The sequence below is a fragment of the Achroia grisella genome, unplaced genomic scaffold, assembly GCF_030625045.1.
Source record: "Achroia grisella isolate CSIRO2021 unplaced genomic scaffold, CSIRO_AGI_Agris_v1 utg109, whole genome shotgun sequence".
Taxonomy (NCBI): Eukaryota; Metazoa; Arthropoda; class Insecta; order Lepidoptera; family Pyralidae; genus Achroia; species Achroia grisella.
Window position 1 is genome coordinate 7,935,198 of NW_026712573.1, and position 23,992 is coordinate 7,959,189.

At 30.2% G+C, this 23,992-nt stretch overlaps 1 protein-coding gene across 3 annotated transcripts in view; it reads right to left on the reverse strand.

Annotated features, from left to right (window-relative positions):
- Positions 1 to 23,992, reverse strand: part of LOC131845534 (nuclear speckle splicing regulatory protein 1) — an 80,682-nt gene that overhangs the window by 14,376 nt on the left and 42,314 nt on the right. For all 3 annotated transcript variants that reach the window (XM_059194613.1, XM_059194621.1, XM_059194606.1), the window contains 3 exons: positions 20,506 to 20,544; positions 8,752 to 8,948; positions 7,150 to 7,331 (listed from right to left, as the gene is read on the reverse strand). In XM_059194613.1, coding sequence (XP_059050596.1) covers positions 7,150 to 7,331; positions 8,752 to 8,916 — 347 coding nt within the window. In that variant the 5' untranslated portion in view covers positions 8,917 to 8,948; positions 20,506 to 20,544. The remainder of the gene's footprint in view (positions 1 to 7,149; positions 7,332 to 8,751; positions 8,949 to 20,505; positions 20,545 to 23,992) is intronic.

Genomic DNA, 23,992 nt, shown 5'->3' on the forward strand with positions numbered 1-23,992 from the left:
GCTACCGCCCACATTGGAATTTGTAAAGCTAAGGATTTACAGTATCAAACATTACGACTACAAACATACAAATTATTATTTATAAGCATAAAAGACTTCATTTCAAGGTCATACATATAAATAAAATAAATATACAGTCAGGGTGAAGGTTTACATTTAACTGCCCACATTTCGCTGGATATATATGAATTTAACATGGCAGGTGGCAAGCCCACCGCAGTATCTTACATTATATAATTTTTAGTTTGTTAATTGTATTTATTTCACCAGAGAAATTAGTCAGAAACATAAATAAAAACATATTTTGTTTTGTGTCGAAGTCAGATTTAAAATCACACATTTTAAATCTAACTTCTGATTGTGATTTTATTTTGATATATCTAAGTCAGTGTACTAAATCAGTAGACCACGACGCTCTTGATTTCAAAGATAAAAGAATAATTGTACAAAAAATATTCAAATAATTCTATATGTTCAAAAAATATTATATTATACAATAATTTTATAAAAGGTTTACCTAGTCTGAAATTTTTTTTGTCTTTTCTGTACTTCTAAAAGTGATTACAAATGTTACCTTATTTATAAATAATACGTTTACATACTAGACGTTTGCTATATTTAGTACGTACTATAGACTTCAATAAGTTACATGTTGAAGATGATTGGCTTTTTATGTATCTGCTAATACTCGATGACACTTAGTGCAAAGTGTAATTTAACAATTATTGTCACTTAAGGACAGTTTACCGATCATAGTGATCAATTGACTTAAATAGCTTTAATGGTATGAACTAAATGTCAATTACATATATTTACAGCCGTTAACAGCTGCCGCACAGGAAATTACACAGTATTGGAATGGCATTTAGCAAGTATAGCATGTGACTTAATCATCTATTATTATGTATGTCAAAGTGAACAGGCTATGTCACAGTATGTAGCAAGACACCGAGTGGGCTCCACTTCGTATGCAAACATGTGGGATTGTTCGAAATTACTATTCATTTCTAATAATGTCGATTTGCTTTTGTTTATTTACGTTACTTGTAGTGGTTGCTATTTAAAGTGCCAGGGAATACATCAGACTAGTTGTAATTTTAAGCAAGTGTTCCAGTCAGTACGGTTATAACGTATCCTATGTTTTATACTAAAATATAAGTTACCAATGGGCCAAAATTTATTCTTTTTTAAATGAAAGAGTAACAATCAGCCATCTTTCCATCCTCGCAAGATGACTATACGGCACTGGTTCAAAAAAGTATTTCAGAGTTTAATTATACTGTTAAAAGATTAATTTCGGAGGTTAGCAGAAAACGACAGTATATGAGTGCACCTTCGACTCTTGGATGGATGACTGTGATTCAAAATCGGCGAAAGAAAGGCAAAAGTCAATCATTGATACTGTAAAAGGAAGAATAAATTGCCAAAAAAGAAGATACGACTTGATCTGAAAATAAATAAAATGATAAACGTACCCATTTATAATATCAATTGGATACATTATCGCTTTTGAGGAATCTTTGCTGGAATTAGGTAGGTATTTTGATTAAATTTTTGGCACGGTTTTTAATTCAAAGAAAAATGATAATTATTTATGGAGTGTTGATTATTAAATATTTTATATAATAAACCTTGTTTTGTTCCAGTTAACTTCAAATATTTTATTATATGCAGGTGCTTCCCATACGTCTGATTATTGATAAGCTTAAGCCAATACAATGAGAACAAGATTGTAAAGTTTGAAAAAGAACTGGTGCGGGAGTATCATCAATCGCGACAATGGTAGCAAGGTCCTTATTACAGACTTCGATACTGTCTTTATAAGATTACATAGCTACAATAAACGAAAAAACATGGCATGATCAAATTAATAAAACATTTATAGATATGACGATACATAGCCTAGCTGCACTTTACTCTTTGAGGAACAAACAAGGATCGTAAATGATCGTATATAAAGAGTAGAGACGATCCAAGAATGCCGACATTTTAAAGTCAAGGCTGATTCAACGACGCTTGTACTTGGGCAGGCTAACATGACGCGTACTACTTATTTATTCACATACTATTAATAATATTAACCACTAATCATGCATTGAAAGCCGAATGTGAACATACATTATTCCGATAGGTAGTTAGTTGTCATAGTCATAATAATGTCTATTCAATTCTTTTTACTTTTCGGTCAGTTTATGACATTATGAAGTTATATATTGTTGTAATTAAAGATATTTTTAAGCGATGAATGTATGACAGTTAACCTGTATCAGTTTATTAACTTAGAATAAATCACATAGGTGTATTTTAATGATTTATTATTCATTGTACTTTAAAATATTATACAGTTATGGCATTTTGTAACTGCTAACTATTAGGTAGAAACAAAAAGCAGACATGGGCAGTGGAGGGACAAATTTATATGCTTATATATTAACTTATAGCTTTGTGTAAAATAATTAAGTTTCAGAAAAGTGACAAAATCCTAATAGTTCAATATTTAACAGATTTAAAAAGATATTTATAAATACAATAAAGCACTTTAATTAATTGCATAAACGTAATACTCTAACGCAATGGTCTTCGTAATTACATAAACAAAAACATTAAATACCAAGACTATTTCCGTTAAACAACTTAAAGATGTTTAACAAAGAAAAAAGCAAACCCGGAAATCTAATCGTAACTTTGGATTGTAACACTATAAGACAAAATAATATAAAAGACACAAAAGCCACCAACATTTTTAATTTTCACTTCATGGTTTGTTAACGGCCCATTGAGTCGTTTTTTAGCACCCAAACGTGTTTCATTGTTACCGACAATGTATTTTTTCTTTGACAGGTGACAATATTGGTGAAAGTTTTGCTAACTTTTTGTCTGTTCGTCTATATCTCTGCCGCATTTAAATAAGTGTCAAAAACAGCGTGAATTGGTAATGCGTAAATAATACGTATCGTACGTGATCAGTTGAACAACTGTAGTGAAAGGATAGTAAAACACTGTTACGTTGTCGGTATTGATTGATTAATTTAAGACTATTGATTTCATTGGATGAAGTATCAAGTGGAAGATGTATTGTCTTGTTCTTTTGTCACGTCTATTCACCTTTGAACTAAAAATTCTTAGAATATTAAAAAAATTAGAAAGTGAACATTAAAGAGAACAAAACTTTTCATTATTAATTTTAAACTATGTAGATACAGTAGTATGTAATGTATTATTCGGAGTTACAGGTTAGTGTACGAATTTGTTAATGAGAGGTCGCTAATTGAACCTTACATAGACACGGATGTATATGTAATAGCTGCCTTACGCGTTTTTGGCGAGAGCGAGAGTTACAGATATATGTTTGTATGTATGTTCTACACATATATGTAGATATAACTATTATTTTAATAGATTCCTCTCAATAATATACTAGCAAGTACATCCTGCTTGGAACTACCAGGTCGCTATAACAGGTAGGTGCTATCATAAACTTGCTAATGGAGATAGCTACCGGATCTAACGGTATTCCAGGTTACTACTTCTATCGTATACTAAAGGCCAGATTTAATTACAAGTAGTAAATTGTTTTTTTTTCATAAGGAAATATTCCTTCCTGTGATATTGTACAATATCACATTAAGAAATAATTCCATATAAAAAAAATATAAGCATAAATTGAAGGAATAATGAACCATCTTGATTATATGGACATGTTTGTTAATTTTGTCTTTCTTGGACCTTAGTGACCTAAATCGTACTAATCTACTTACATTACAAACGAGAAAGTTAGTGGGGATAGATATTTGTTTCGTACAAAATGACTAGATGGATTCGAATGAAATTTGGTTGAAAGATAGATTTTATTATAGATTAGTACAAAAGATATTTTACCCGAATACCAGACATACTAATACAGTTAGAAAGATAGTAGGCGAGAAAAAAAATTAAGACAATATCAATGCTAATGGCTGAATCGAGAATTTTAATTTAATCCACTGTAAGAGTAACTGTTAGGTAATTATTTATAGTATTGTTTTAAAAAATATAATGGAATATACCTGACATTTAATTTGCGTAATAATGACAAAGTACAAGGTAACTTTGAAAACGACAAATTTAAAACGCAAGTATCGAATGATATACTGAAAACCTTATTAGTATTGACACTAGTTCGATCGCCATGGTGATGAAAACGGACACTTTTCTATAATAGTCCTTGTCACAGATTCCTCACAAGTTGCACACAGATGTCGCTACCCGTGACCTCGGCGGATGCTGGGTGCAGAAACGTGAAATGCCATTATAGGGTTGCCAACTTTCTTTATTAAGATTCTAACTTAGATATTATTACGACAAAAGTTATAAAGTCGCATGTAAGACATACCGAGTACAAATGTAAAAAATATATCAAAATTATGAGAAATGGTTTTGTATAACCTAAAAATGGATTCAAATTTATAAATAATAGTATTCATATAATGAATACAATAAAATGAAAGGATTAGAACAATATCTCTACCTACAGGTACTAGGTATGGAGTATTTTTAAGAATAAAAAGTTAATAAATAAGCTAAATAAAAAAAAACTAATATACAAAGATTGGAACAGTAATTTGGAAAAGTATTGGTTGCAACACCGTAAAGTTGCTTTAGCATACAGCTTCATTGAAGTTGCGACATGTATTCAAATGCTTTAAATGTCAGGTGAAGATGGTAAACCCTTTGTTTTCTCGTTTTGCAAGTCTAAAACCCGCCTGATATTCTAAATTAATACAATTTCTATACTATTATAACGTGAACCTATTTAAGAAATTGAAGATTGTTAGCAATTCTATTTATATTTACAATTGAGTATCAATACTTTGTCAATGATCAGCTTGTCTCGATTAACTGATCTAAAAATGGCTATATCCCTATCCCTGTCTTTCCCAAAAAGGTACTACATGTATGCTAAATTTTAAAAGGATTGATCAAAATGGTACCAAAAATGGAGGCAATTTTTTGCTTTTTTTTTCATTTTGTAAATAGAATAGGAATAAACAAAAGATCAATAGTAATTATTCGAATATTTAAACTAACATTTTAACTGGAGTGTACCTTTCATATGCTAGTGAGGTAGGTACTATGTACTGCCTTGTATTAAACAGAGTTATTTTTTTAATCGTACAATTTCAGTCATTTTACTATTTTATATACAATTTTTTTATTGATTACTATAATGTTTTCTTATTTCATTATTCAAATTACAATACTATAGTTATAATAATCAAAGTATCATTTAATGTAATTCTAATGTTTAAACAGTGTACCGTATTGATTACTCACAATTTGTTTGACATTTACAATGAATAAAGGTCGAAAGAGCAAAATGTCATATATGTCTTATTAAATATTTTTCTAGCACTTGGTTGTTAATCAACTGTAAAGTGATGGACACTCCTATGATACCTATTACAAAATAATCACGAGTACAGTTTATCTGTTGATTTTTTGTACTCGAATCAAACAAATGCAAGGATTTGGAGGAATAGTACGAGTATGTATTACAAGGTGACAAAGGAAAACTGTATACAGCTGATATGGTACCAGGTCGCCATAACAGGTAGGTGCTATCATAAACTTGCTAATGGAGATGGCTACCGGATCTAACGGTATTCCAGGTTACTACTTCTATCGTATACTAAAGGCTAGATTTAATTACAAGTAGTAAATTGTTTTTTTTTTAATAAGGAATTATTCCTTCCTGTGATATTGTACAATATCACATTAAGAAATAATTCCATATAAAAAAAATATAAGCATAAATTGAAGGAATAATGAACCATCTTGATTATATGGACATGTTTGTTAATTTTATCTTTCTTGGACCTTAGTGACCTAAATCGTACTAATCTACTTACATTACAAACGAGAAAGTTAGTGGGGATAGATATTTGTTTCGTACAAAATGACTAGATGGATTCGGATGAAATTTGGTTGAAAGATAGATTTTATTATAGATTAGTACAAAAGATATTTTACCCGAATACCAGACATACTAATACAGTTAGAAAGATAGTAGGCGAGAAAAAAATTAAGACAATATCAATACTAATGGCTGAATCGAGAATTTTAATTTAATCCACTGTAAGAGTAACTGTTAGGTAATTATTTATAGTATTGTTTTAAAAAACATAATGGAATATACCTGACATTTAAGTTATATATAAGTTATATATGTATATTTAAGTTATATATGTTACGAGGACGTATATGATTCATAGTGAGTCTCTCAGAAGTTTAAAATTGGAATAAATAATATGTTATCGTTTGACGAAATTTGGTTTGTATATACATATACAATAATAATATTCTCAGGACAACAAAGTGAATACAAATAGTGATCATTGGAAGAGAAAACATACTAAACCGACCTCAAACGACAATGGGTAAGACGATCATGATGATGATTTGTAAGATATAGATAATGCAATATACAGAATCTAAAAACAAAACAATTTACAGATTATCTAAACCTCCTCTTATATTATAAACCTACTATTTGGAGCCATAAATTATTATCAGAAAAATCTTCACCTTGACCCAATGAGCTAGTAAATAAGTTTATGTATAATCGTGATATTCTGTTCTGTTAAGTGAAACCTTGTAAATATGGGAGAACTAATGCAGTATCAAGTAATTAATGCTTAAGGTTTGGTGTGAAATACGAGACCTTGTAGAAGTTCTAACAAAGATACTACAGATAGTTCTAGATTAGACATTATGAAACGATATTTAGATGATTTTATGGCATCACCATATTATCTAATTTTGTGTGTGTTACGGTGTTATACATTTTTGGGTAGTCCAAAACATTTAACGTATATTGTGAAAGGTTGGTACTTATCTGGTATAACTAATATATAAACCTATTCCTAATATCACTCTATTTTTTTATATTAGTTAGTGCAATTTGATTGTGACGTAAGGAGATCATTTAAAAATATAAATATTTTTCAACCAACCAATAACTTTAATGTTTTCCTAAACGAGCCGTAGTAATTTGTTCTCCACTTCTTAGAAAGTATTATGTTATTTTATATCTACAACAATTTAATGAACTACAAATACTTATGCTTTACTATAAATAGTTTTTAGTACTTATTATATTTGTTAACTGACCTGTAAGCGTGTACATGAACAGGACAACCGGTTAAGGGATTGTAGAGTAGAAGAACGCAGGCCACTACGTCGCCCTGCACCACCGCGCTGGTGATACTGCCATGAGGTATGAAATGTTTGATCGTCTGTTGCTTGCCTTTTGATGTAACGTTCTGTATTATCTTCAACCCTTTATGAGACACCTGAGGAAAATAACACAGTATTTAATAAACTAAAAAACCTTAAATACCAATTTAGAAATGCTTTTCTTTTTGGTCTTTATTCTTGCCTTACAAGTTTAGTCTTACAACTCTTACAAGAACTGATAAAATAATGGACTTAGGATGCTGTTGGTTTTGCAGAATGGGGTGGTTTAATGGCTTTCAAGCCATATTGTGCAAAAGATCACTGATGCGTAGAATTCGGAGAAGCGTAAATAGGTCCAAACTGATTGTTTGGACCTATTTACGGTTCTGGGCAAGAATGTCGGATTGTCCACTCCAGAAGCACTGCACTTCTACTTCTTAAACAAAATCTTTTGATGTTCATCAACTTTATAGTTCTAGAATACCACATGTATCTCCAGTCAGATAGTCCGTGATGATTCGAGAGACTACGATAGCGACCATATGATGTAAGTAAAATTATCGCTGAAGATCCATGGGAATATCTGCCGTAGGACAATTTGCAGATAACTTAAAACGATATTATATAACCGTTTTGAAAATAACTTGCATTCTGAAAACTTTAGCATAGAACATAATTTACCTCACTGTCATAACTTAATTATGAAATTAACACGATCTTGCGAGCAGTTTGTTTCTGTTGTGCAACGCAGCAGTATAAGTGAAGTATTACATGATACCACAGTATAAATCATTTAGAACATCATAAATTACTTTCACGCACATTTTGCGAGTTATTTACTTTGTAATTTAAAGAAAAAAAACATGCTGTAAGTCTAGACGGTGTAGTCGAGACTTATTTCTATTGTTTGTAGTTCAGTTAATTTTATTAAGTCACTCAATCAATTCTATTCTATAGTAGGGATAAGTAACAAGTCATACTCAATGAGGCGAATTATTGAATATTTGAGTACTAGTTAAGAGATAACTAGTTAACAGTAACAGTCAAAGTTTTTAATTAGGCAATGTTATTTTTGGCATATATAAAATAACAGATAATTCTGTATCATCATATCTGTTAGAGATATGAAGTATCTAAATTAGAGTTTTAACTTACATACAAGTAATTTAAATATATTCATGAATAAATTAAATATTTTTAAATAAATGTTGTACATGTTTACAATAATACAAATTCATTTTTAATTTAAATTTGGGAGAATAGAGTCAACACCAGTATATGTTATTGCAAAAGCGAACATTATAACATAATACTATATTATATATAACAAATATTTAAAATTATATATTTAACCAATTTCATCATTCCATTCATACTATTACTTTAGTTATTACCGGTTGTTATACTATATAACAACCGGTAATAACTAAAGTAATAGTAACAATAGGTGGTAGCCAACAATACAATATGACGTTTAGATAGAACTTGTGATGATTTGCGATCTACGAGATATTGAAAATTGTTTCAAATACTGACCTGTAAAGTGACTTTGAAAGGCTCCAAATCTCTCGCCCTCTCCTCTAGGATCCTTATGGCCGGTATCGCAAATTCCTCCCCCCTGAGGCCGCGTGACTCTTGCGCTCCAAGAAACCACACGTAGTACGATGCTTTTTTTATGTCTTTCTTTAATCGTAATGCCATTTTGAAGGAGGCCTTATGTCATTGTTGAGTACCTGTAACAAGAATGATTTTTACTTACAATCATTAATATCTACCAATATTATTATAATATCAATTTATATATGCAATATGGTATTATTTTCCTGTTATATCTCCAACTTTCTTACATGTAATAGCTTACCCTAAGATAGCTTTACTTTCTGCAATACCGTCATATTATATAGTTAATACTATAATTAACTATTTATACATATGTTTTTATTCACTGTTTATATGTATTTTCTATTATTGTGTAAAACTAACAAATTCATATTATATCTATCTAGTAATAATGTATCCTTACGACTGTATTACATGATGGGGTCATCAGAGGCAATCTCAACAGTCAACGTCATTGTCAATGCAACACTTGGCATGCCCACATTACACAGAAGAAATTTTAATCCAGTATGATTTGTTATCGAGTTTACAATCAAAAAAGTTTCAGCAATTTAAACAGACATATAAAGTTTGATGTCGGCCAGATTTGATCTGACGACCTTTGATATCTGTAAATCGGGGTAGTAAACTACTAGACCACGACGCTTTCACAAATACTACTTCTGAAATATATCCCTAATACAAAAGAATAATATATATTTCTAAAGGCCAGGTTCTAGGAAAATAACAGGTCGGTTACTTTGCAGAAATGAACACACAATTCTCTAATTTCCTAAATTGCACTTACTTTAGTAAGTTAACTTTATGAAATTGATTCTGTATTCGCTTTCATTTAAGATTCATACCATATAAAAGCTAGACAAGAATATATGTCCGTTATAATAAGAATAAACTGTTAAACGATTAAGTAACCTGTGCTTTTAGGTCACTATTTAAATAAGGCCAATGATAATAAACAAAAATAAAAGTGTCGTCCAAAAAGATTTACCAGCATTGCATAGAAATAGCTGATTTCTTTAACTACATTAGAAGGTATATATTCCAATCACGTACTTTTTTCACTAAATAGGGTAACACCTATGACACAAATACATATAACCGATTACATTATAAGTATAAGATACTGTTTAATAACTAAGTAGGTAACTTAATAGTTCCATAAATTCCAGCCATTTACCATAAATGCAAGCTGACATAAATGAAGCCCAGACGAGTTTTTGTATAAAATACTGCGTAGCGTGTTTAACACTAAAATTATGTGACACGGACATACCTTGTTATATTATTATCTATTCTCTAATAAGTACCTTATTTAAATATTTATCATTTAAACTTTGTGTATAAGGAATACGAACTATTTTACCATGAACATGTATATTAAAAAGACACCCACAATAACAAATTATTATGACTGTGACTATTCATTTAAATCACAGTCGAAGTCGAATATTCATATATTTTAACTTGTCCTCGTATATTTTAACTAGTAATGCCTACGACGTCGTCTGCGTGTATATATAGGTGCATCTGTTATTAATAATCAAACAAATATAAGTAAAGACAACGCCATCTGTTATTTTATTAATATATATTAATTAACACTTGTAGATGACGTAACTAAAAATTAATAGGAAAGATACTAATAATGAAAGAAATCTAAGGAATAGATTTCTTTAACTGTAATTACTTCTGCCGTTTTCACATGGAACATTAACATACAAATAGGTAAACAGACGTTGTTCACGTGGCGTCATAGTTTTATAATATTATTATAAATAATCAAGATTCCCTAATAAGTACCTTATTATATTATGTATCATTTAAGTTTTGAGTAAAAGGAATAAGAATTATTTACAATTGACATGCACCTATATAATACTATACATTAAAAAAATCATCCGCAATTTATTATGACTGTGACTATTAATTTAAATTATAGTTATAGATTCGATTGCCGTAGTATATTAAAATTAAGTAGGATGTGGTCACTTAACAAATCGCCTTGTATTTATAGTCTCACGCAATATATTTCGAAATAAGGGCAGTGTACACAACAGGGGCGTTTGTTTATTATGAATTTTCTCACGTACGTGATTGCGGCACTACGGAACCTTGAAATATATTTTAATTGTTTAACAAAATTTTGTTAATAATTTAGATCGCTTCTGATTTCACAAGTCACCTCGGTCACTATTTTGTGTTAACAAAGTAAATCTCACGAAGATACAATGTTATTGTATACAAAATATATTAATTATGAAAATCTAGAGACGCGAGACGTCTCCGACTGGTTTAACAACATGTAATACACAGGTCACGTTCAATAATATAACTTTCAAATTAGGAAAAAAATACTGTGTAGTGTGCCGGAAATTAACCACGTTATATATATATAAACTTATTTAGTATCGACCTAGTAATAAAAGTATAGACTTATTTTTGAGCAGTTTGAGTCAAAGAATAAAACAATAAAAGCAAAAGAGATGATATTTTAGATGGACTTGTCAAAGTCTTTTAAAGTCAGCCAAAAAAAATATTTCGTAACAGACGAATACAAAAGGGCAATCAAATAATTACAAAGACATATATATTTATGAATTAAGATCAAATATATATAATAAGATGTGTGTATTGAGTTCTGAGCATTGTAAACACAATTTTTTAAGTTTCAAGATTAGTGAATGGAGCAAACTGTACACTTAACAAAAACTGTTCTAATGACCCGAATAGCGGAACTGATTAGTGCTGGAGGTACAACACATCTTGAGTATCACTCTAAAGAAATCTATACACGGTCATACGGCTTCAATTATAATATTTAATACTTAACGTTTCATTTGTTTGATATTCGAATCAAGTCAATAGGTGGTTTATGGTATATTTGCCTAACGTAATGGTCATTTGGGTAAATATATAAGTTTGACTAGAGATATATGCAAAATTCACATGACTTCATGCGCCTGAATACACAACACCACATAATATTTAATATTCTTAAAACCTGTAATCACTGTATTCTGATAATGTATTTTTTTAACACTATTTTTATTAAAGTAACAGATAATATATAAAACTTAAAATAATAATAGTATTGTATGTTGTTATAGTATATTTTATTGTTTGCCTATAATTATTATTACTTTTGATGGTCTCGGTGTCCTAAAACCCTTAGAGAACATCCCCTTACTTGGCATGGTGCTACTCGCGATATACTATAATATATATGGTTGAATCAATCCGCATCACCGTGAACGGACAGCTTAACTATAGAATATTTTCGCAATAAACCGTCATCTACAATACGAAATGATTTGTGCTATTGCGGTAAATTGACTCGTCATTCCCATTACGTTGAGATTACTTGAGATTTATAAAATATCAGATGCCAAAAATGATTGATGTTGTTATATTATTAAAGGAAGTTATTATATAATTCTATCTATCGCCAATAATGACAATTTGTGGAAGGTGTATTTTTTTTATTAAAGTAAGTCGGTGGCGACTGTGACCGTGTGAAATTTGAAAGCATCAAATTTTATTAAAGGTATTCAGTTAAGTATTGTGTTAAGAGAAGGATAAAGGGAGAATAAAATCTTGATCATTATTTCCCCTTCTATATTTATTTTTCTTAAGAACATGAAATAAAGTATGCACATTAAAACGTCTGTCTGGCTTATTTCTGCCGCCAATCAGCTTATTTTATAAACTATATTTTAGGATTGAAGGGCTGGATGGCAATGAAATTATACGGTTTGGAGGAATGGTATCTTAGACCTCCGTTAAGCAAACTCATGAGGGTTGGTACCTACCCTACCATATACCTCACATCTTGTAATGTTTCAAATAATTAGAACCATTAGTTAAATCTTTACAAGATGTGAGGTATAGGGATGGTTATGACGATTACCACTTACCATAAGATGGGCTTGTTGCCATCTAGTTACATAAAAAGAAATAATGAAGATTTCACCCACGCCACTATTAGGTTAATGACAGGGTTTTTTAATTTATTTATTTAAATATCAAAACAACACACATGTCATTTATTGGACCCGCACTAGGCGAACCTGTATAGCACGAGATGCGCTATAAAACATTAGAGTTCATTTATACACTACTTATGAAGAATTGCATTTTATTATATTGATAATGACAGTGATATAGTGTGTATAATCTTTACAAAATTAGACGCTAATTTAAATTAGCATATCTTACACCTCATTGTGTAAGAAAAATAAATTTGTTTTTTTTTTTATTAAAAAAAAAGATCATCAAGAACTCCATTGTCTACTCTTCCATGCAAATTCTCAAGAGCTAGAGCAATCCTAATAGGGTCTATATAAGATAGCAGCCTCTATATTTAGGATTCTTTTAAAGCGGGGACTGTTAAAGAAAACCAAGTTCTGATTAAGCTGCGGTGACTAACATATTCTAAGGTACTTAGATGTTCAAAGTAATTACGTGCTTTTTGTACTTTGTCTGTACCGCTACAGTTGCTATTTTTAATGTTTTTGTTCGTGTTTGTGATGACCGTTCGCCCCGAGACACGAGGAAGTACCGTTATGAATTTTAGTTTTATCAGCTGAGCTGTAGTTATTTGTATGAGTTTAAAACGGTTCTTAATTGAGTATGATATTTAGGACACTGCAGTGTTGAAAGCAGCAACGTGATTAGTTTCTATAATGAATTATTTATGGTTTAATTATTATATATACTTAATATGTCTATACTTGTTTAGTATGTCTAAAATGGGTAATTATTGACTTATAATTTTAGTTGTTTATAATTTTTATATTATTGGAACGGTAAACAAGCTATGATATCTACCTTTATAGTCGTAATCAGCACCACAGATGTAACAAAATAAATTATGGCTTTACTACATCCCTCACGCCTTGCCATTCTTGTGTACTAAGACATCATGCCTACGTACCATGTAATTTTACTGCTATGACTCACCCATCAGTTAGGTTAGTAACTCAAAAAATATGTAGAAATAATTATTCGATAATCGTAAGAAAATACCAACATCCACGCACATTATTAAATACTTATTATATGCAAATGGTGTGCATATGACAATATGTCATTGTGTATGTTCTTGCGATGCTATTTTGGCTTTGTGTAATGTGGGAACTAGCAATTAGTTTTTGCATGTTGCCATCAAAATGTATGTGTGATTAAGACTGACATGTACTTCCTATAGAGATTTTTATAATTATTTTAACACCTACCTACTGAATAACTGTGTAGGTATATAAATACAGAAATTAAATAACTATGTCGTCTCATGAATATAATAAAAAAAAAATATGAAGATTTTTTTAAATAATATGTCTGAATATTAACTGTCCTGGAAATAAAAGGAGACTTAATGTGTACATGGGATCATATAGATATTTCTCGGTAATATAAACTTTTCTGTAGTATAATTTGCAGTTGAAATCTATACAGCAGTAATTAAGAGACAGTGATTTGTGAGTCATCTTTAATTGTTGAGGCTCTCATTTGACGGACACTCAAGACAAGAACTACCTAGTTTCAGTCCAGTAGAGTTTATTATTCATAAAATTTTTGATATAATACTTATAACATAAACTTTTAAAAATTAAGATTTGATATTTTGCACGAGGTAACACAACGACATGACCTAAATTTATTCTCTTGACTTTATAAGACCTCAAGGTGCCAATCTACACGAGAATATCCGTTCCGTTCTACATCATTGAATTATGATGATATAATTAAGATATCACTTTGATCTTTTACAAATAAAAAAAATCAATATTTTTGTTACATCATAAGCCCTCCGCATCTATTGTTGTGTAATTATATGACAATTGTCAAAAGTATCGACTCTGTTATGTAATATTATGTTATCTGTGCTTTCACTGTAATAATGATTGTTTTCATTATTATGAATCACAGTAAGAAATACAGCACCGTGACAGAATTAAATTATATTCCATCCTTCTCATTCCATGTTCATCTTTTCAGTATTCGTGTGATTCTATCCTTAAGTAATAGGTATACGTTATGTTATTACTGTTTAAATAACAAAAAGACTCTATATTCAATATGTTTAGTAGATTGACTTTTCATTAAATACGCGTCTTTTACACCAATAATTAGCGAAATTTCAACTATCACCCAAACTACTCTTGCTACTACGCGAAGGTTATATCTGTATGTATATTTTTTCTTATTAGAGTTATTAAAACGAATTATATCCCCGAATTAAAATATGAAAATTATTTTTGTTTTGTCACAAATACCTCCAATCTATCAGAACATGAAGGAAAAATTATCTACACCTTAATCTTGGGACACCTTCATTCCAAAAAGCATAGACTTATTAGGCATAAATAAAATATTAAACACCCCTTGTATAACACTTGGTAATCACTATACGAATCTACACAGTCGTAAGTTGAGTAATAACTTCGCTGTGACATAAACGCGGGAAATAAATAGTTCTCTTTTTAAATTTCGATTGAATTATAAATAAAATGGCGTCGACGCTTGATTCATTTCACAACAGACAATATAATTATGATTGCGCTCATTGCCCGGTAATTTGTGCCAACAATGTGAAGTTCATGAATAGTTCACAATAAATAATAAGCTGGGGATAACGAAATAAATACTTGTCTGTTATTGAGGGCACGCGGTCGAATCTCATATGCTTGATTGTAGCCTTTATGCATTCATTCAGATCTATTTTACCCAACTAGCTTGTTTAGAGAAAATTGCTTTATGTTTGAAAATTGTAGGGAATTTTATACCTAATATGCATAGTGGCAAAATAATAGCAAATATATATAGAAAATGTCTGATACAAATTTATGTACGAAATTTTTTTTATGACCATACAAACCGTCTTCCTGACTAGAAATTTAACGGCATATGTTGTCGACGGCCATGCAAATTTAAAAAGAGGAGGTATTCGATTGAACTAATTGTGGAGTTTGGAATATAATATTTTCAGAGGTTAATTCAAATTATATTGGTATGTAACTAATACGATCACACATATTATAGTTATATGAAAATATTACAGTATATTATTATTTATAATTGATAAATTATTGTATTTTCACATAAAGCCCTCCCACTATGTGTAAAATTAATCAATCGAATGTAATCAAGGAATGTCAATGACAGAATATGTCAATATCATTAAATAATAAACAACCAACATATAATTAAACAATATAATTTTAAGACATTAAGTATGTAGGTACCGACTTTTCGATATAATTGAAGAGGTTGCTTAATATTGCTTATGATATATTTATCGACAATTTTGTTTAGATCAAATTATTTGCGATATCTTCGTTTGTTCTTCATATATTGTTTTTATCGTAATTGTGTAAAATTATTGAAACAATTTTAAGGCAATATTCTTCTTAACACAAGGATGTTAAAGATGATACGTACATAACTGCATTCCTCTAATAAATCTCATACCATCTCAGACGCAGACCTTTTCAGTACAACACTAGCATCACAGTAATGTTGTTATTAAAGAAGCAATTACCACGATGCCCTCGACCGTGACGACAGTATCACCAGGGCGTCATAAATTGTGCGGTATGTTATTGCACTCAGCATTGTAGGGGTCATCATAACAATTGTATTTTTTACTTTATGCGGTAACGTAGAATACGTAAGTTTGGCATAGCCTCGTTTTGTACCATAAATTAATCGCTACTTAGTATTGCCTATGTAGGTAATATAAAGCTAGATTTTTTTTACTAAAACAATGAAAGAACATACGATAATACAGGAAGTCCAACGTACTCAATTTTCGACAATCGAACACACATGTGCCTCAATTTTATACAAAAGTTTGTCGCTGAGTGTGTTACATATTTTTTTAAATTAATATTTTTATTCTTTTTTTCTTTCACCATTGATGTTTAAAAAGAGCCAACATTCATTTGTTTTTATTGTCATTGGCGTATAATAACAACTCGTTATGTCGTACTGCACTGCATTATCATATTAATTGTCGAATTTACATTACACCATTAGGTTATATCCATTTTGCTCAGATTGAATATTTAATATATAGAATTTAATAGTAATTCTATATAATTAAGTAATTATTAAATATTCTTTCTTTTACAAACTTACTTAATTATCTGTCCCTCTGCTGCTCAGAAGCACTCGTATTTAGACATTTTTGTAGTAAAAAAAAGTTGGAATGTAGTATTTTGATGGATTCCAATCGATCGTGACCTTTGTATGGATTGTTACCGTTACCACCGTCACCCATAAACAGTTGTCGCGATAATATCGTACTGTAACTAACATCGCGGTAATTAAATCAAGGTTGTACGCGCTTACATAACCGCTAAATGTGACGGTAACGGTAGGTTCGTCTGAAGCAACATAGCTAACGGTCTCACTAGCTCGGGTCGCCGCAGATTTGATGATTGACCACTTGGTCTGAAATCTTTATTACTCTCTAATATTATTTAAAATTACTGTTATAATGTACTTGATATCCATACTAGTATTATAATTACGAAATTGTGTATGTCTCTTTATTACTTTTTGTCGAGTAAACGGTGAATGGAATATTAATCAAATGAACATGAAGATGGATTGTATCACGAGGATGGACATAGGCTAACCTTTATAAAAAAAATGGAGACACAGTCGCGAGTAACATCTAGTATGGTCATAAATTTACAATAATTTAGTATTTAAAGATGTTAAATGTATATTTTATCAAATCCTAATTTTGGCAACGAGTCTTGTTACATGATTAAGTAAGCAGTGCATATGATGTTTTTGGCATATGTATATTACACAAGCTAAGTGTACAAAAACAAAACGAGTCAAATATGTTTGCCGACACGATTAAATCGTGATCGCCGTGTAGCAGTGTGTGGCTAAACAACGTAATAAACTATTTGTTTTTATTTATTTTGTAAGATGAGAGTGTAGTTTGCTCTGTATCCGGCTTTAAAAGTTACGTTAAGAGATTCTGTAGAAGACATTGAATGAAACTACGATTATTTAGTATTCTGATCTTTACTTAGTATCCATAGAGATACAGGATCAGTCGTAAAGGGTATAAGTTTAATAGACGAAGGCAGTGATAACATTAGTGAAATTTAAATTTTTCTCCAATTAGAAAACTATAAATTGTATGGCTATCTAATATTACAAATGCGAAAATCTGTCTGTCTGTTTGTTATCTTTTCACGATTAAACAGATGACCGAATCTTAATGAAATTTCATGTAAAATGAAGACTCCTGTATCATGAAGACGGGGATAAACTATATTTTATCTCAACAATATTATGGGAAAGGGGATTGAAACTTTGTGTATACAATTTGTACAAACTGTCATCCCGTATTTTCCCGTTATGAGATGTCGCGGGCAACAGCTAGTAATTTACAAAATCGTCACACAAACTGTAACCATATTCTATTTGTATAAAATGTCAATCAAGTCGATTTTCAGATTTCCACTCCGTTTCATGAAACATGAACAAACATGAAACTAATTCTTTTTAATGGCTACTGCACCTGGCTTTTAGCTTGGCATACCCTCTACGATTATACTGTATGTCAATATAAAAACAATGTTTCATTCAATAAGTATCCATGAACGGAAGAATCAAATTTAAACTGGCCATGGTGTAACATCCTATGATATATGGTAATGTATTTTTTGTGACACCATTCAAATGCCTTGTTGTGTTAATATTGTTATAATGTTTATATTTTTCGCCATATATCCTGGCTGTAATGTAATGTACCATAGGGTAACAAGGTTATAATAAAAAACAAAGAATCCGACAAATGCAAATTGTACCTACTCGCACTCCGAAATTAAAAATAGAGACTTTTATGAATAAAAGTAAATATTTTCAATTATTCATATTTATAGTACCGTGCCCTCAGAGTGCTAACACAATTTGCACTTGATGGATTATTAGTGCAGTGCCTAAAATTTATTAGCAATATCTTAAACTAGCTATATGTATTTTGCGATGCTGCCCGCATGGAATAGTCTATGTTACTCGTGGATGATGTAGATTTCTATAGGAAATACTATTTTATAAATCGACCAATTATACAAAAGAAATCTTTCCTTTTTATATTATTAGTAGGTACAGATAAAATAACAGAAGGACGGCTTCAAAACAAATCAGCTTATGACCGCTGTTATTTAAATTAAAAGACATCTTTCAAATTTCAACTTCATTAAGAATTTTAAGGTTTCTCAAAGAACGTATACCATTTATTGAATGGACATAATTGTACTTCCTAAAGTGTTAATTTGTGAAATACTTTGTTTTTTAAAATAATGCTTAATAGGTACTTAAATGTTCCATGAATATTTATGACGTTATGACGAATGATAATAATGATGATTGCTAGCAAGTATGTATTAAGAATACAACAACAAAGTTTGAGTACAATATTGTATGGTTGCAAGTTTCTATGGTCAAGTTTTATTTTTAAATATGTTCCCATAAATGAATCTGTGTTTTTTTAAATTACAACATCAATTATTGGTAATATAGCTAAATAAGTTTAAACACGATACATTTCATAGTAAATATTATTTAACGTAAAAGGATTCCTATTAAAACTCGTTTAACTATATTAATATTGTGTACTAATCGTGAAAGTTTAAAAATAAGTATACTATTAATACTGACACTTAATAGCAGATGATAACCCTAGCTCTGATCAACGCGTGATTTTTATACATCAACGTTAAATGAAAGTGGGAAATGTGACGGGAAATAATTGTTAATTATTGTGCAGTGATGTCGCGTTGGAAGTAACCTTATAGTAGTGTTTTTGCATCTTGTAATTTCCTTGTTAGACAATGACAGTGAATGCAAGTATATTTCTTTTTCTGAATTTCGAACGGCACAGAATCTGTCGGTCCACCCGATGGAAAGTGGTAACGGTAGTATTCATAAATGTGGGGTTCATTTCATGTCTTTTCTGAGGACTAAGTAGTTTGTTACATACATACTGCACCCATCAAACAGCTTACAAAGCAAGCTGCTGATATCAGCCGATTTTATTTAGATAAAATATAAACTATACAAAATTAATACGTTATAGTGTAAGAATTATAATGCAGTCACAATTACGCGAGATATATATAAACCAGCGGTGTTTACAATCATAAGGTGGCATACATAAACTGTGAATGGAAGACTGGTAGCATATAAATATAATATTTATTAAAAAAATTATGTGCATCAATATTAAATATTGCTGTAAAAGAAGAACAACTAACATCACTGCTTTAAAAAAGCAGTATAAATAATGTTAATATATGTATACAATGGTTGTGTACCTACTAATTACTTTCCAATATATTGCATGCTGTCGAATCGATGAACGGATACATTGTAAATGTCAAGGCAAATCCACCGAGCATGTCACTTTAAAGTAATACTTCGAAGTGAGACGTTATGCCTAATACAATAATGTGAAATTCTACACTGTTATTAACATAGTGGGTATTTCTTTGACAGCTCATACTGTTTTTGGAGTAGATTTGGTGGGAATCAAGTTCCAGATTTATGCTTATCATACTACATCGTTTTTTATTTTTAGTTTGGCTAATTCTATTCTTATTTAATATCTAGAAAAGATACAGTTAACCTATTAAATCTTACCTTTGCAATTGTTGTGTATCCTTTTAAAAGCTGAACGATCTGAAACAAAAAATAAAAGTGATAAGCACATAATAATTAAAAATATAAATAATTGTTCTTCTGCTGCAAATTGTACTTTGAAAAATACCAAAGGTAGAGATAGCTTTTATAATAGAGGCAAGCTTTAAAGAACTCTACGGGTGTCCCGCTGTGTATTTTGGTACTGTGTTTCAGATGGAAGGTGAGATATGGCAGTGGAATTACAAGTGTGGAGGTATAGCATCCTAGTTTCAGAATGGTAACAATTTCAGTTTATAGGCGACGGTTGTCACTTACCACCAGGTATATCAGATTATTTGGCGTTCTAGTTACATTAATAAAAAACAACATATATGCCTTTTTCTGACAAAATAACTAACAACATTTACGTCTGTTAATCCCATCAGTCTAAGATGTTGAATGTGTACAATGAAGTTTCCACCTTCATGTTTTGTATACTTTATATGTAAATTTAGACTACATTATCGTTACATTTAAAAATAATTTAACCACAATCTAATCTAAATTTACATACAGCATACTCTTTATCCCGGTAATACTTTCTTGTGGCATAATTCACAGTGCTCTTTTATTCGGATTTTATGTACTATCTCACGAAAGAGGCAATTAACGAATAAAAACGGAGGTATTATATAAATATCTTTTCTTTTATGTGATGCTTCAAGTAGTTTATGTGGCGGAGAGTAAAGGCTAGCAGCGGCGGACATTGCCGGGTCTGAGTAATCATAAAATGTAAATAGATTAGTATAACTTAGAAGTTCCTTATCTATGTACTAAGAGCAGAAACAGGTAACGTTATCGCGGGGTCGTTGAGCTTGATAAGTAAAGCTATTAGCACGAAAACTAGGCATGATGTACATTGTTACACGTACATAACTCCTGGCTTTCAAACGTTTTCAAAACAGAATGAGATTAAAGAAGCTTTTGTGGTCTTAAAATTATTAAAGAAAGAAATAAGTATTATAACATTAAATTTCGCATTAAGCGACAATATGTATACACAGTATTAGTGCCTTAACAAATATGTTGATTGATCAAAAAACGGTATTTTAACAGATAATATAAGACTTGTACAAAAGAACTTTAATTGTGACAACAATATTATGACATCAAGACGGATCCAACATGATGATATTATGTTATTGAAAAAAAAAGTATTCGATGCCGAATCTTAAAAAAAGAATAACCGAATTAATATGCCGTTTTAAAAAAAATACTGTTCGGACTTGGACTTTTTTAATCATTTTTATATGTGAAAATGTGACTAGTAGCAGTAATATCAAGTGATATTTAGCAAAATGCTTCACATTTCATGATATATACGAATTCGACAAATCAAATACTACAATAACGACATTTATTTAAAACTTTCTAATATAACCTACCATAGTGTTTCTTTGTTTATTTCTCTATGGTGTGTAATGGTGTGTTAGATAATCACGTTCGAAATAAAGTACCATTGTTTGTTAGTCTTTTTTGTTTTAACATCAGAGTAACGCGTCTTTTTGGCCATAACAAAAAGCCGGCAATACATTTTATGATTGCGCTATATGTTTTGAAGATATATTAAAAACATAGGTTATATTGTGATTGTTGTTGTATGAAACTTCTTTAGTATTTATTTTTATTTTTAATACCATACATCCATATAACTTGAATGTTCTTTCTGAAGCGATGGTATCGAATATGGCTAATGACAGTTTCTATGGGTTTATTATGGAAAATATATATAGTAAGATTGATACGACGCGTGAAAAATAAACAATTTTAAAATGTATATACCTAGTACCTAATGTAACAGGAATAAAGAAGTTCGCTGGTATATCATATCTTCTATACCTTGTAAAGAAGTTATTGACAATAGAATTTTATTAAATGTACATAAGTATTTTTTTCTGTTTAGTTATTATCATAGTGAATTTAGAGTGTCACAATCAATCATTGAAATCAATATCCTGTCGACCAGTTTCCTTTCTATCTTTATCCACGACATCATTTTCTATCATATAGATTTAATAATTTCACTCAAGTGCCTTACAAACTAAACTATTGAATTATAATATTAATTAAATTTATAAAAGAAGGTGGCTGAATTCTGTGTAGGTGTGTATATTTTAAAGGAAATCAACCTATATTAATGAAAATATATTTCAGCATTTGAATTATCTATTTTTTGAGATGAAATAAAGTAGAGTTATTAGTATTGTACACTTAAGGTAAAATAAATTCAATTTTGTGAACAATCTATTTCCTCCTTAAGAATGCATTATATCTCCATTGTGCGAAGTTGCCAGCAACTAATTACATAGAAATTCCACGGTTTCGTGTGGAACTTCAAAACTGTTCCCGTCGGATTAAAAACTACTATTCTTGGCAATAGTGGAAGCTACTGCGCAAAATAGAAATTGAATTATTTTTATTGAGTATTAATTATACTATCAATTAGTTTGGATAGAAGAACCGTTAACCTCTTTATATCCCGAAAATTTGAATACACTTATGAGTGTATTCAAATTTTCTGATTTCTTTACAAAAACTATAATAATATACTATATATCATAGGCAACTGTCGACGTTATAATAAATGCAATATATGACATTTATATAAATGCAATATAGCTGCCCTCTGCTTGGTCTTCAGTTAGAAATATAAAATTAACACAAAAGTTTATTTTGTGACCATATTTGAATCGTGTAAGTCGAGATAGTAAACAAATTAACGTTCTAAAATAATTATTAGTAGATGTCTTGATATTGGCAAACTTCTTAACATTCTCAAACACAATTTCACGTGAATATTTGCCACATAAAATTAATTACACGTTTGCCAAATATTGAAATAACACAAGCCAGATCAAAGCTATTAAACCTGTCCCAAAGTCAAACAAAGCGAACTTTATATTCCTAACAATAGTAGAATATGAGTAACATACAAAATAATTCACAGTAATAGTGAGCGCAATAATTAAGATTAGTATAATGTGTATTGCAATTATGTATGTGTCGAAATGTTATCTCCTCATTGAAGATAATAATGAAATAGGCAGTTAAACCAAATGTACGCTATTTTTATTATGGCTGCCCAGACCCACGCTTATGTTAGAGCGATATTATGAAATTCTCACAAACCGTGGTCACATTGTACAGATAGCATACAAATCGAGTTCGACTAACAAAAGATCCAGCAGGTTAAGCATACGAAAACTGCACTCGCATCTGATGAAGGGTTCTTACCTAATTTTATTGTTTTTCATGTAAAATAACTATACACTCAATCTCACACCTAACCTAAAAAGTAAGGCAAAAATAATGGGGGTCGGTTTCTTTTCAATACCAATTCTAGATATGTTCTTCAAACCATATATAACTATCGATAAACTAATAAAATTATTTTTATAATTTTTTTTACAGTGTTAGAAACTGTAAAAACTGAGAACTATATTTTTTG